The sequence below is a fragment of the Xenopus laevis genome, chromosome 3L (assembly GCF_017654675.1).
Source record: "Xenopus laevis strain J_2021 chromosome 3L, Xenopus_laevis_v10.1, whole genome shotgun sequence".
Classification (NCBI taxonomy): domain Eukaryota; kingdom Metazoa; phylum Chordata; class Amphibia; order Anura; family Pipidae; genus Xenopus; species Xenopus laevis.
In genome coordinates this window covers 132,913,201-132,929,001 of record NC_054375.1, presented here as the reverse complement: position 1 = coordinate 132,929,001, position 15,801 = coordinate 132,913,201, and the positions used below count along the sequence as shown (strand labels likewise).

Genomic DNA, 15,801 nt, shown 5'->3' with positions numbered 1-15,801 from the left:
TATGGGATCTGTTATCTAGAATGTTCAGGACCTGGGGTTTTCCTAGTAACAAATCTTTCAATAATTTGGATCTCCATACCTTGACTCTATTAGAAAATGATGAAAACATGAAATAAACCCAATAGTCTGGTTTTGCTTACAAAGTACAAGGTACTGTTTTATTATTACAGAGAAAAAGGAAATCTGAATTATTTTGATAAAATGGAGTCAATGGGAAAAGGCCTTTCGATAATTCGGAGCTTTCTGGATTACAGGTTTCCAGAAAATGGATCCCATCTGGGCCGATTTCCTTTTCGACCGCCCCTAGGCCATGCCACTATTCCGAGTGGTCCTAGCACACCTGAGCCGTGCGGTCTGAGTGCCCTCACTGCCCCCCTCCCATAAAGCACACACAAACAAGCGCAGGAGCACTGGAGAGCTGCTCGTCCCCAGTGCTCAACAGAAGGCGACTGGACGGCATGGCCTCGCCACAAATCCAGGCCTGGGTCCCATTCCTGAAAACTCCCAACGTTTCAGTCATTACCAAAAGTTTTAATTTCAAAGACCTGATGAGTGCTATGCTCTGTTTTCTTCACTGATAATTCACCAGCATGAAGGGATTTGATTTTTAGTGGTGTGTGCTCCTTCCTGGAGCATATATATTATGCACACACACACAGTGTATTTCTTAGGTCAGGTCTGGTGCTGAACGTTACAGTAATGAAAATATGGAATCCTACTGATCTGCATTTGCATATCTGGGATTTTTTGAATACTTGATGCCAGCTGGCTATTCCTTCTCATGGTGGGAGTGATGCAGAACAGTACAAAGCTGTGTGATTATTCGGGGTGGGGGGGGGGGCTTGAGGTCAGGTTCTCTGGTGGGCCCCAAGTAGGGTTGCCACCTTTTCTTGAATAAAATACTGGCCTACCTATATTTTTGTGCATTTCACCTATTAATAACATTGCGATCAAGCTTTTTTTTTACCAGCCAGGCCTGTCAAATACCAGGCAGGTGGCAACCCTAGCCCCAAGTGCCCCAGTCCGACACTGCTGTGACCCTGTATTCCTTCCAACGGAGAGGGGCTATTGTTCTAAAAACCTGTGCTTTACATTAAAGGGTGACACCTTTAATTAAAAAGAATACATTTGTATCAGTGATGGTGATAAAGTGCTGGATCATGTGGGTAGAGTGGGGCTAAGCTTGTTATATATTAGGCCTGTGTGCTTCTGTTTGTATCTAGTACTGGAAACTCAGGCCACACAACTGCAGCTCAAGGACAGCAGCAGGAGGAAGGCAGACATGAAATCCTTGGTGGGCAAGGTTAAATGAAACACCTGACATTATTCAATACAATCCTTGTACTATTAGCTATACTGTATTTTCCACCAAGTCACCTTTATGCAGCGTAAGTTCTTAAACGACCCTAGAATGGTGGATGGTTATTCTTATGCATTAAACATGCTGCCTCCCTACACATTGCACAACTCCCAGGAGGCCCTTTCAAGCGCTGTTAAGCTGTTCGGCCAATCATCTCTCAAGCCACCTGGAACCAGCCGTTCTCTATGCTTATTGGATGCGCAGCAACCAATAGCGGGATGAGAACGGCTACGTAGCCTGAATCATTTGAAGAAAGTGATTGGCTTCTGTGGTGTCTGGTTAGGGAGTAGCAAGATGGCAGAGGCGATAGGAGTAAGGGAGAGGAGTTCGCGGTCACAATGGAGAAGGTGGAGGGTGCGGGTTCCAGTGTTGCTGATAGTCGCCTTGGTACATTGGGACATAGGAACGGCCGATCAAACGGAGGAATATTTAAAGAGAGAGCACTCACTGAGCAAACCTTACCAAGGTAAGAGCGCCGCGACAGGAGAGGCAGCTTGAGATATCGAACCCGGCAAGAAAGGGTGTCACATTTAAACTGGGGAGTTATTGCTGGTTCAGTCGAGTCCCCCAGTAACAAGAACAACTAAATACTAATTCCTATAGAAAACAACATGCCGATTGGCTAATTTCCAAATAAACTGCATCCGCATGTCTTCTTCACTTATTACATCAGGCTGCTGTTCCACACTTATTACATACAGCAGCAACTGTACACCTTTAAATTAACATTTAGTATGATGTATGTAATGAATGATATTCTGTAACAATTTGCAGCTGGTTTTCATTTGTTATTATTTGTCGTTTTAGAGTTATTCAGCTTTTTATTCAGCATCAGCAGGTCTCCTGTTTGCAGTTTCAGCAATCTGGTTGCTGGGGTCCACACTGCCCTAGCAACCATGCATCGATTTAAATAAGAGACTGGAATATGTAAAGGAGGGGGCCTGAATAGAAAGATGAGTAATACAATGTAGCAGTAACTATACATTTGTAGCCTTACAGAGCATTTGTTTTTAAATGGGGTCAGTGACCCCCATTTGAAAGCTGGAAAAAGTCTGAAGAAGAAGGGAAAATTATTCAAAAACTATAAAACATGAAAGCCAATTGAAAAGTTGCTTAGAATTAGCAATTCATACTAATGGAACCACACCTTTAAAGGAACAGTAACACCAAAAAAAATTAACACACTGGCAGAACTGGTATGTCTGCTTTAGAAATACAACTATAGTTTATATAATCAAGTTGCTGTGTTGCCATGGGGGCAGCCATTTAAGCACAAGACACACAGTAGATAACAGATATGTTCTGGAGAATCGCATTGTATACTAGAGAGCTTATCTGTTATCTTGATTGTATAAACGATAGTAGACTATAGTATAAAAACTATAGTAGAGTTTCTGAATCAAAAACACCAGTTTTACCTGTGCAAAGCAACAGTACATTATATCTTAATCACTTTGGTACACTTTGATTTTTTGGTGTTCCTTTTAAGGGTCAGGGCACACAGGCAGATTCGGGGGAAATAAGTCTCTCTGCAACAAATCTCCTCTTCTTCGGGGCGACTAATCTCCCCAAACTGCCTCCCCTACCTTCCCGCCGGCTAAAATGTAAATGTAAGGATGCCACTCTGCGCCAATTCCTTTTTTTAAGTCGCCCAAAGTTGCCTCACAACGAAAAGATTTACATTTTAGACGGCGGGAAGGCAGGGGAGGCGGTTCGGGGAGATTAGTCGCCCCGAAGAAGATGAGATTTGTCGCCGGCCGACTAATCTCCCTGAATCGGCCTGTGTGCCCTGACGCTTAGGGTGTTATTTGCTAAACTCTGAATGCAAAAATCACAAATAATTTGTGATTTTTTTTTTATATAAAATCGGACTTTTATAAAAAAAAAAATCTAAGTTTTCGGGTGAAAATCAGATGGGAAAAAAACCCGAAAAATTCATGAAAATCTGTTTTGTTTTTTCCTGCAAAGCACATTTTGGGGAAAATGTAATAATAAATAAGCGCAAAAAACCCGAGCGGATTTGATCAGAGTTTGTAGCAGAAAATTCAGACTTTGATAAATAGCCCCCTTAGACTACCTTTCCCATACAATTCTCTGGGTGCTGCTAGCCTTTTTATTTTGGCTTGTGAGAAGCCTTTGAGTAGTATGGCCCGGGGCTTCGGGTTCCCTGCGTGCTAGGGCCAGTCCAGGCATGTGTGCAACATTAGTGTTGAGGCTGACAGACCAGCTGGTATTCAGAAACCAGTAACTGAAGTGGGTTGAATGGTATGAAGTGGGCTGTCCACTCTGCCAGCCATGTATTATGCATTAAAGAAAGAGAGGGGTTTTAGGGAGTTCAACAACAACAACAACAGCAGTAAGAGGATTGCAGTCCAATCTGCCTTTACACAGACGATGTGCTGAATAGTCATGTGGCCAGTTCTAAAGAACAAAATCTTGCAACATACAGTAGAACCTCATTTTATGTTTTTCAGGGGACCAGAAAAACATGGTATAAAATCAGGGAAATGTATTATTCATAATTTATAGGTGGGACCAAAAAAAAACAACAATGTAAAATGAGGAAAAACTTAAATCAGGGAAAATTTGAGATTTCACTGTGCTTGTTTGGAAACACCGCATGTTGTTCTGCCCAGTACTGGAAGGTAGCATATTGTACCTCTTACTGGGAAGTATGAGGATGTTAGAAGAAGCCTGTAACAGAATTATGTGCAAAGGAATCCTTTTTCAATTTCAAGATCCTTATTGCAAGGGGTACACTATTCCCTATATAAAGATAAGGTATTTTACAGGGGGCATGTCCAGCCTGTCTGCTCCTCAAGTGTTTTTTTTTTAGGAGTTCCCCCTACTGTGTTGTCATTTTAATTATTAATGGAGTTCTCACACCCAGTTATTTCTTTCAGGAGTAGGCTCCTCTACATCGTCTCTATGGGACCTTTTGGGAAATTCACTTGTGACCCCACAGTATGTGCGCTTAACCCCTGACTTACAAAGCAAGCAAGGGGCTGTCTGGAACCGTGTGGTAAGTCCTGAACTCATCTATCACATCCATGGAATGCTGTTTATCATCTACTGTGGATATTTTCATACATCAAATGGCATTCAGTCCAAAGGGGCAGCTTACCTTTAATTTAACTTTTAGTTCACGGACCACTGTGAAGCTACTAGGATATTGTTAATTTGTATCTTTTTAATCAGGCCCTCCCCTATTCAGCTGCCAGTCTCTAATTCAAGCTGTTTTTTTGCTGTCTATTCAGAGCAGTTTTTGAAGTGTGTGCCCTGGTTACTACTTAAGCCTGTTACTGCAAGAGTAAGTACAATCTGAGTGTTATGTAAAGTTACCTTGTCTTTTTTTCAGCCTTGTTACTTGAGGGATTGGGAGATGCAAGTTCACTTTAAAATCCATGGACAGGGCAAGAAGAACCTAAATGGGGATGGCTTTGCCCTCTGGTATACCAAGGACCGGATGCAAGCAGGTCAGTACATTGGTCTGATGCATAGTCCTCCTGGTGAGCATGCGCATACTGCAGACTCAAGACAAGCATGGTCCCTTGATCAGAATGAAAGGACAATTAAAATCCTCAGTCACACATAGCCTCATTTTAATACTTGTAGGACACAGGTTTGGAGAACGAGGGCCATGCTGGAGTATTACAGAAGATAAGCTCAGAGGGGATGGGTGGCTGAGAGTGTACTAACTTGTCTGCAGTCGGGGACATGCCCCTCTTTTTATTGATTTTACACCACAAGGATCAACGTTTCGGGGGGTTTTCACCTCCTGAGGTAAAAACCCCCTTGAAACGTTGACTGCAGATAAATAGAGTATGCGGATTCGGGAGTCTTCTACTGTTGCTAAGGGACCTTACTGGGTCTATGGAGAGCCAGCACCACCAGTGCAGGAAAGTGAAGAGGCGGGAGAGCGGTAGATATAATATTCAACATTGTACTAACTTGGCCACTGAAAGCAGCACAGCATTCCTTAAAAGAGGTAGTTCAGCTTAAAATTAATGTCATTATGGCATACCCTGCAGTATTCCTAGACAAGACTTTGGCTACTTTTGGGGCATTTTAATGGAAGATAATAGTAGAGTGCCAAGCAAAAATCTACAAACAATAAATCCGAAGCCTCCAAGTTGGTCTCTGTTTATTGCCAGTGTCCGTGACCCCCGACAACCAGATAGCAGTTTTCAGTTGGAAAGCACAGAATAGGAAAGCCAAAAACATTGGGAGAGAGAGAGAGAGAGAGAGTATAGTTCATGTCACATGCTGAATGTTCATTTAAAGGTAAAGATCCATTTAATAAGTTATTGTACAAGTAGCCATCTGCAATTGTGGAGAATGCTTGGGTCCTTATGAGTAAACTGGTTTGGTTGTCCTGTTGTAGGACCTGTCTTTGGCAGTAAAGATAACTTTGTCGGTCTTGGGTTGTTTGTTGACACGTATCCAAATGAAGAGAAGCAGCATGAGGTGAGTATAGATCTGCGGCCCCCAATGAACACTTGCTTTATTTCTATTATTTCCCTACCAGGTGTCTTACTTGCACTGTGATGCTTATGAATAGCTGTACCCTCACTGCACACCATATAAATATAACCATTTCGGTTCCCACAATATAGATTTTATGTCTTCAACAACGACTGTAACAACCTGGGGCATCGAATCTACATTTTGCCTAGCAACAAGCTATTCAGGAAAAAGCTAAAAGGGAAAGTGAAATAAATGCATTTTAAAGAACTAATGCAGTTCAACCTCCAAAGATGTTCATGCTTCTAAAATGGCAATCTTGAAAGGTTGCTATTCAGTAGTATAATTCTATTGCCTTTTAAGGTGGCCATACACGCACAGATTTTATCATTCAAAACAAAGGTTTCGTAAAATATTCGGATTGTCTATGGCGGGAGTCGAGCCGACCGATATTGGCAAAAGACTTGTATATTGATCGGCTTGTTGATTGGGCTAGTCTAAAAATTTGGATCAGGTTCCTTTGAAGGCACCCAAATATGGCCATTATTTACTGCTCAATCAGACAGAATTCTATTGTTTCTACCTGTATATATGATGGTTCAGCTCTAAATGTCTGTATTGAAAACTAACGATCTTTTAATGATCACAGGAAAGATAGTTATTGTAACGTGTATGGCCAGATTTACACGACTGTGTTTGGCAGTAAAGAGGTTTGTGTTACTAAGCTGTATGTTGTGTGTGCTTTATCTTGTGCTTCGGGATCACAGTCTCAGAGGAAAAGATACTCTCCCTCGATGCAGGTATCTTTATATAGACCTATCCCTCCCCCCTCCGTCTCGTTTGCATCAGTTAGTGTCTGTGCTTTTGCTTCTCAAACCAACATAAGACTAAGAATTCAGGAGTATTTGTGTGTAATGCAGAATTAGATAATCGTCTGCTATTCGCAGCATGTGAACTTTGCCTCTGCTTAACCACTGGAGCATGCCGTAAAGTCAGTTTATTCAGTGCTAAGTTCCTCTTGTATCCTCTCTTTTCCTTTTTCTCATGGTGTTCATGTGATTTCATACTGGGGCTGATAAAATTAACTGAATTGTAGGTTAAACAAGTCTAAAGGCAGATATGCCCTTCTTTTTTAAAGGAGAATTCAACCCTGTAATAGAAAAAACCCTACCCCCCACCCCACATAGACCCCCCTCCCCCCAGCCTAACTGCCCCCCGGGGAAATGCCCCATACTTTATACTTACCCTTCGGCGCTAGGATTGCCACCTTTTCTGGAAAAAAATTCCAGCCTTCCTATATATTTATCTTTTTTCCCTATTAATAGCATTGGGATTAACAATAATTTTTACCGGCCAGGCCAGTAAAATATCGGCCAGATGGCAACCCTATTCGGCGCAGATTCAGGCAGCGGAGTTCCACCCAGCCATCTTCCGGGTCTTCAGTAAGCTGACAGGGAGATCAGCAATATCCATCCATTTCGGTGCATGCGCAGTTGTCGCAAACCGGGAAAGTGCTTCAACTGCACAAGCGCCGCCATGCCGATCTCCCAGTCATCTTACCAAAGACCCGGAAGTTGGCTGCGTGGAACTCCGCTGCTTGAATCAGCGCCGATGGGTAAGTATAAAGAATAGGGCATTTCCCAGAGGGGGCAGTTAGGCTAGGGGAGGAGAGGAGGGGTCTACGTGGGGTGGGGAGTACGGGTTTTTTTATTACAGGGTTGAATTCTACTTTAAGAAGTACAGGTATAGGACCTGTTATCCAGAATGTTCGGGACACAGGATTTTCCAGATAACGGATCTTTCTGTAATTTGGCTCTTCGTATCTAAAGTGTACTAGAAAACCATGTAAATCTTAAATAAACCCAATAGACTGGTTTTGCTTCCAATAAGGATGAATTATATCTTAGTTTGGATCAAGTACAAGTTGCTGTTTTATTATTACAGAGAAAAAGGAAATTATTTTTAAGAATTTGGATTATTTGGCTAAAGTGGAGTCCATGGGAGACAGCATTTCCATAATTGGAGCTTTCTGGACAACCGGTTTCTGGATAATGTATCCCATGCCTGTATATAGTTTGTGCATTTTTTTTATTTAGATATTAAACTATTGGAACAGCCCTCGTTGTGTCCATAGGAATCAAGGAGGGGAAATAGACTTTGTATATAGTTGTCTGTATTTCAGACCTGGCAAAGTAATGGCATCTTAAGGGTTCTTGCCTTCCAGGTTAATTTTAATATATATATAAATAAATAAATAAATATATATATATATATATATATATATATATATATATATATATATATATATATATATATATATATATATATATATATATATATATATAATATATATATATTAGTGTGCGGTAATATGGAGATCAAATAGTGACAGCACTCGGAGGATAGTAATCAGAAAGTTTTACATACACACAATCAAGGGAAAGTCGTACTCACCACTGATTCAAAATAATGTCCGTCATACTTTTTTTTTTTTTTTAATCGTGATTCTCCCAACAGCGTGTATTCCCTTACATATCTGCCATGGTCAGCAATGGCTCCATTACATATGACCATAGTCGGGATGGACGTCCAACAGAACTTGGAGGGTGCACTGCCATGGTGAGGAACCTCAACCACGATACATTCCTTGTCATCCGCTACGTGAAACGTCGCCTTACGGTGAGATTTTCATTGATTTAATTAATTCTTTGTAAAATGCTACCCTGCTCAACTCACGAGAAGCGCTTCAAAGCCAAATACGTTTGTGATTTTCCTCTAATATATCTGACTGTATGCTGATTCTGTCTTAGATCATATAGAATTGTTCCAAAGAATGTAAGAGAATTGAACTCTGCCTAGTATGTGATGTGACTGTGATTTCCCACAATGCCTCTTGAGTGCTTCAACTCCAGTAAAGCTCACTAGCAGCTTAGACTTGGGCCACACAGATGACTGCATAGGAGCAGGATACTCTAGCAAAGTACAAAGTAGCATTCAGCTGGCTGGTGGTAGCAGCATGTTGAAATGCATCCCAACTTGGGTCATTTCTATGGGCTAAAGATTTTTAGGGAAAATATTCAACATGATGATCTTTTGTTTAGAAAAATTACCAAATTGCATTTTATTTTTCTAAAAATCAACTCTATCTTGCATGTTATGCTGTGGTGTGCAGACTGGCCCTGAAAATTGCAGGAAAGGCAGATTCAGGCCAACATACTATGTAGAGGGGGCCAGTTGTGAGCCAAACTGCTTACAGAAGCCCCATTCTTCTTGCAACTCCCCCAGGCCTCTCTGCTGACAAAGCCAACTGAGAGACCATCCATCTATTCTCTAGCCCCTTCTTTGCATATAACTGTATTGGAAGGGTTCAGTTCTGGAAATTCTCAATCCTTACTTTGCTAAATGAGGTATTGATGGTAGAACACTAGAAATAAAATATGGCCACCCCCCCCCCCTCAAGGAGACAAGATCATGCATGCAGTTTCCTAAAATCACTGCACTCCTTTTCATATGTACATAGACAGTGTACCTAAATAAAATGGTTATGGAAGAAACAGATGTTAGATTAAACCAATATTCTATTTACACTAAGCTCTCCTTTGTTTCAGATCATGGTAGATATTGATGGGAAGCAGGAGTGGAAGGATTGCCTAGATGTTCCCGGGGTGCGATTACCCCGTGGATATTTCTTTGGTGCATCTGCAGTCACAGGAGACTTGACAGGTAAGAGAAATAACTGGAATATTTTCCAGTTATTATTTGTTCGGACTAGTGCACAGCCTTGAAGAATTCTGTTGTGTTTGCAGTGCAATTATGTCCCATTGGTGACCTGGGGCAAATATAGGCTCTCAAAAGATTTCTAAGCACCCTAGTATACTCAAGGACTCCACAAAAGTAACTGCACCCATATTTTAGATAGGCGGCATATGCATGCAACATTATAAAGCATGATCGTGAAACGGCTGTTATTTCTTATAGACAACCATGACCTCATATCCCTGAAGTTGTACCAGCTGAGTGTGGAACGTACGCCTGAAGAGGAGAAGATGGACAAGGAAGTGTTCATTCCCAGTGTGGACTACATGAAGCTGCCTGGAGGTGAGTAAAAGTTCACTCTTGCTCATTTATCCATTATTCCATGTAAACATAGCCTTTAATGTTCATCGTTTATATATTCATCTTCCTCCTTTGTAGAAACCTCAACAGAGTCCATGAGTGGTTTTGCAATATTTCTTATTGTCTTCTTCTCGCTGCTCGGCCTGGTCTTTGCCGGAGTCATCCTCCTCATTGTGTACAGTAAATGGCAAGAGAGGAACCGCAAGCATTTCTACTGAAGAACCCAAAACGTCTTTTCGAACACAAAGAGTACCAATCAGGACTTACACGCTGGTGCCCACTGCTAGAACAAACTGTGACCTCCATAGACTGTGGAGCCTAAATGCTCATTATACACAATGCTGGAGATTTTGCTTAGCTGCCTCCTTTAAAACGATTGAGATTTCTGTTTTAAACACTGGGATTTTATAAGCTGCTATTGAAGATTCACTTTTCAGTAGATCTGTCCACTGGTGTGCTAAGTGTAGCTTTATTTTTTGTTTTGTTTTTAATTTCCTCCACTGGAAACAATATGAGCTTCACTACCCTCAGAATTGAATTACTTGCCTGCAATCCATTCCATGTGATATCCAGCCTCAGCCAAAATGTGATTATCTTCCTGTCACCATTATCTGCAGTTGAGTTGTTAGATTTATTTTTTTAATTTTCTGCATACTTTAATGTGTCAATTGAACAACATAGGGGTCTGTTACACTAGGACAGTACATGCGCCGTGTTCGCAGGGCAGATTATATAAGAATGTTACTTCAGTGGGGTACTACATTTTCTGGAACCCAATCAATGCACCAGTAACAGTAGTTTTTATTTTTCCATGTATGGGAGCTGATTGTTATAAGCACACATTTGGCCCAGATTTTATTGAAATCATGTCTTTAAAAATTCAATGACGGCTTCCGAACAGCTAGGCTTATCTAAATCCGTTTAACCTTTGGTCATGTTAAGAGATTTGTTGTCATTTAAGGGCAGAAAATGTCCAGTTAACTGTAAGGGTGTAAATTCATGATAATTAATCTGTGAAGCTGGACCGACATTGTACCATACCACTTTGCATTTGTGTTACTTTCATCCAGCACTTGTGCAGTATAGTTTTTTTTTCCCAATGATCCCTTGAAACAATCCAGGATCAGTATACTAACATTAGAGTGAGGTGAGCAATTAGAATCACCAACAGATTGGCACCACCCACTGTGAATCTGACTTTTTGTCCTTTTTAATAGCCATAAATCTGGGAAATTAGCTATGTCGGAACAATTGAAATTTTTGTGAATTACTGTACACAGTCACTTTTCCAGGTTCTATGGCTGTGTCAAACTTGTGCTGAGTCCAGTTATTTACCAAGAGAAGTGATTGGGCAAAATCATGCATATTTTAGCACTGCTTCTTTTCGGGGGTGTAATTTCTGCCCAGAATAAACCTATTCTGCTCCTCTTAAGGGAGCCATACACAGGTTGATAAAAGCTGCCGCCAGAGTCATTAAATTATTGGGTTGTGTATGTTGTTACCAACACGCCAGCCTGACCAGTAGCTGCCCAAAAATTGAAAAAACGTTCAAGACAAGGACAACAACTATGTATTGATGCAGTCCTCATCCCATGGTCTTCCTTAGGCCAGCAATCAAATCTGGCCGAGCCCTGTCTGTAGTTAGGTCAAATCAGGCCCAGATCTGCTTGTTTGGTGACCTTGTTTAGTGTAAACTTCATTTATCCAGCATTGTTTTATTCTCTCTCTCAGGTGAATTAAATCATAGTTCCCCCTAGAAGCACAAAGAAGCTGCTTCTGATGACTCCCTTTTTAATCTCTACAGATGGTGTGAATGGCCATTTTAATGCGGGTTGTCTTGCATTACAGGAATGTTCATTTTTGTGTGAAAATGAAATTTTAATAGGCAGATGGTATTTTATAGACTGCAGTCCTAGAGCTGGGTTTTCTTAGCTGCATGTGTAAAACTGTAATTAATGTGCGGTTAACAAAAAAAAAAAATCATTCTTTTTTTCACTGTATGTGCCTGTGACATTCTCAGATGACAAATCTTGCTTTACTATTTGCGTGTGTTTATTTATAGGTATCCATCTGTTGCTTAAAGGAGAACTAAAGCTTAACTAAAGAAGTAGGCTAGTACTTTTGGGCTTCTGTACCAGCCGAAGGCAACCACAGCCCTTTAGCAGGGAAGATCTGTGTCTCCAAAGATGCCCCAGTAGCTCCCCATCTTCTTTTCTAATGATTCACTGCACATGCTCTGTGCTGCTGTCACTTACTGAGCTTAGGGACCCACTCACAATATACAGTACACATAGAATATAAATGGCACACTATAAGGCTGATTTGTAATTGGTACAGATAATTTCTAAATGGCAGCACAGAAACCAGTGCAATTAGCATCAGAATTTAATAATCAGCCCTGTAGCATCATCTTATATTACAGACAAACCTCATTTTGAACTTAATAATTTGCAACAACCCCTAAGTTAAGCTTCTCAACAGCTGCTCAGAGCCCACTGAGCATGTGAGCGTCACAGACACTTTACAAGATGGTGACCCCCTGTGACAAGTTTGAAGTCCTGGATCATTGCTGCTATTTAGAAACTGAAACTTTGGGCTGGTGCAATAAGTTTAGTATATAAAATGTGGCATGTTTAGCCATATTTTTTTTAGGGGTTAGTTCTTCATTAAGCTGGCCACACATGTTCAGATACAAAAAACGTTTTGTCTGTGCATGGTAGGCAATGATCTATTTACTGTGGATATTGGTCGGTTAACGGTGCAGGTTTAAAAACCTTATCTGATGAAGAACTATAGCTGCCAGTGTATAGTGTATTAGCAGATGAGAGAAGAGGAACCACAGCTTTTCTTCACTGTTCCAAAAAAACAGAACAATAGAATAGCCCCTTGGAGAGTATCAGTCTGTTTATCCTGTGAGTCGAATGGTTGCTTACTGTACAGGGTTGGGCCATGTAAGGTTACCTTTAGTTAAAAATATTCCTTGTACGCCAGGTGTTCATTGCATCACAGTCATCTTTTTTTGTGGCCTCAGATGAGTGCTTTATTTGTATATGTTTTCCCAGATGTAAGACACATAGAGCTCATCCAGCTGGGGTATAACACAGTTTATACCTCCACCTAATTTGTCTTAGAATGAAAGCAACCATCTGTATGAAGTTGCATAAGCTTTAGGTGAAAACTCTTCCAGAAATGGGAAATCCATTTGTTCTTACTTACAATAAGTGCTATGTAAAATGCGTATTTTTAACCCATTTCAAGGAGCTAAATCCTCTTTTAAAGGAGATGGAATAGGCGTTTACACTTGGAGGTGCCAAAAGTTAGGCACCCCCAAGAGTCTACTTTTACTTACCTGACACCCCGGGCCGACGCTCCCATAAGCAGAAAACCGCACCGGCCTGGAGTTCTTTAGCGACCGCCACAGAGAGATCCTCTACCTGCATCTTTAGGTCTTCTTGCAGTTGCACATGTGCAGTATAGAGGAAAACCGGACTTTAACTAAAAAGCCTTGGCCTTTAAATAAAGCCGCCTTGGCTTTTTAGATGTAATAAATGTGAGTACTGCGTCGGGTTGGGTACCTCATGGGTTATCTGCAAAAAAAGTGGGCATTTTGCAAGTAGGGGTGCAGAAGTCAATATTAGCATGCTATACTTTTTATATTTGTTGCCCCCAAATAATGTGGTGACAGCCGATCCAGGTGACCAGTGATTTGATTGGGGATAAAGCGGTAACGGGTCTAAACTGGTAAAAATGCAGGTCGCTGGTCTGGGTTTCCTATGGTCTGAGTGCCTACAGTCTTGTCATTACAAATATGCACAATATATTTCATATGGGTTTTTGTTCTGTTGTACAGATTATCTCAGAGGTAGGCCATGAGATTGGATAGTCTTGCGTTTAGTGGGCCACCACGATTAATAGAGAAGCTGTGAGTTGACTAGGCCTTATAAGCCCTACAACAGGGGTCCCCAACCACTGGGTGTGGACCAGTGGCGGGCCATGGGCTGTGCCAAACTGGGTCGCCTCTGGTCCCAGCTGCAGTCTATAAAAGTTGAAAAACAATGAAATGGCCCTAATTACCTGCAATCCCAGCTCCCTGGCGCACCATTGCCATGTGAAAATCCCAGCAAACTTACTACTGATCGCTATAAGGACCAAAATACTGTTTTTTTGGTACACCTGAAATGCACCCACGCATCTAGATTTCCCCACCCCTGGTCCTTGTAAAAATTGTCTGTCTTTAAACTGGTCCATGGTGCAACTACAACACTTCATTAGCATTCTTGCTCTGCCCTACCCACAGCTTCCCACACTTTCTTACAATTGCTGGACTGTAATACTGTTTGCACCCCCTATAGAGGGAACAGATGGTTTATTAGCCCATTATTTTAGAAAGACGTGTTTGTAACATTTAAGAGTATAACATAAGAGTGGCCTCTTATAGCAATTAGAAAATACAATATATTGATTTTTGGGGGCAAAGTTATAAAATGAATGAGAAGAAAACATGCTTTATGTTCTGCCTTTTTCTTTCTTGTGTTGTAGAAATAATTATTTATTAACATACGTTGTAACAACTAAAAAGAACATGTACAATGAAAAAGCCAAGATAAGTTTTGCGTTTTACATTATATAATGGTGTATGTTCCTGTCATGACCTTCCTGTAGATCCATTGGGACACTGTAGCTCTGATGCTGGGTGCAGGAGAGTTAGAAGCATTATGGCCCCCTCCATGTATTGATTGCAAAGAACAACTGTCATATTGAGAGCTGATAGAGTGCCTTGCATTTGTATTCAGACCAGTGACCAGTTCTCTTAGAAATTCAGAATTAGTAGTGTTGGTTAATGGGATATAGTTTCATGTTAAAGAAAAACAGACGTAAAGGACAAGGAAACCCCCAAAATGAATTATGTTGTCCTGAAAAGGAGCATTACAAATACACTTGAGTGTAGCGGGTCGGGTAACCTGCAAAAACCTGCGGTACCCTGTGGGTTGCAGGTAGAAGTTTCGGGAGTGGGTCGGCGGTTCTCTGGGTTCGCTGGCTCTTCTCAATATAGGGTTGCCACCTGGCCGGTAAATAACCGGCCTAGCCGGTAAAACAGGTATGGAGACCGGTGCCGGTATTAAGATAATACCGGCAATTACATTGGCCAGTAATTTTTTGCGGGGAGAATGCCACTTATTTTTAAGCAGCTTCACTGCTCCCTCCTCCCACAGGGCTTTCTTGCTTTTTTTTCAACTATCTTTATTGACCTCTCTACTACATGACAATTCTGTTTTCCGGCCTTCTGAATTGGTTTTCCGTTGCATGTGACAAGGAGGTGGCTGAGACGCGTCATCAGACTGCAGCCATGAACCAGGAGAGCAGCTTCAGAGCCCTTGAGTGGAATTTGTACCCACATAGCTTTGAGTGGGGGGCATGCTAGTGGGGATAACATTACTATTTAGATGGAGTATGGTTTCTGGGTGGTTTCCATTAAAAGTTCAGTTACGCAAGCGTAATAAAGGAATTCATCTGTTCATAACTGGACTTCCTGGTGTCAGAATCAGAATTTGCTAAGCACAGGGGGTGTGGCTTTGGGTGGGATTGGGGGTGTGGCTTTGGGCAGGGCTAATGGCTGTATTTTTTTCTAGAAAAGGTGGCAACCCTATCTCAATAGCGGGTTTTACTCCTTTTTTTCTGATCACGCCTACTTCTAATTATGTCACTTCCGGTTTACAATGACAGCACTTCCTGTTTTGCTCCTTTTTTCCCAATCACGCCTACTTCTAATTATGTCACTTCCGGTTTACAATGAAGCACTTCCTGTTTTACTCCTTTTTTACCGATCACACCTACTTGTAATGATGCCACTTCCGGTTTAC

The 15,801-nt window shown here is 41.4% G+C and overlaps 1 protein-coding gene across 2 annotated transcripts; it reads left to right on the top strand.

Moving 5' to 3' along the window:
• The first annotated feature begins 1,605 nt into the window (after positions 1–1,605).
• lman2l.L (lectin, mannose-binding 2-like L homeolog) lies at positions 1,606–11,981 on the top strand. 2 transcript variants are annotated; one of them, XM_041585261.1, is made up of 9 exons: positions 1,606–1,826; positions 4,264–4,382; positions 4,719–4,836; positions 5,745–5,827; positions 6,592–6,624; positions 8,342–8,503; positions 9,433–9,547; positions 9,803–9,922; positions 10,019–11,981. In XM_041585261.1, exons 1-9 carry the CDS (start codon positions 1,655–1,657, stop codon positions 10,156–10,158), a joined length of 1,062 nt encoding a protein of 353 aa, XP_041441195.1. In that variant the 5' UTR covers positions 1,606–1,654; the 3' UTR covers positions 10,159–11,981.
• The last annotated feature ends 3,820 nt before the right edge of the window (positions 11,982–15,801 follow it).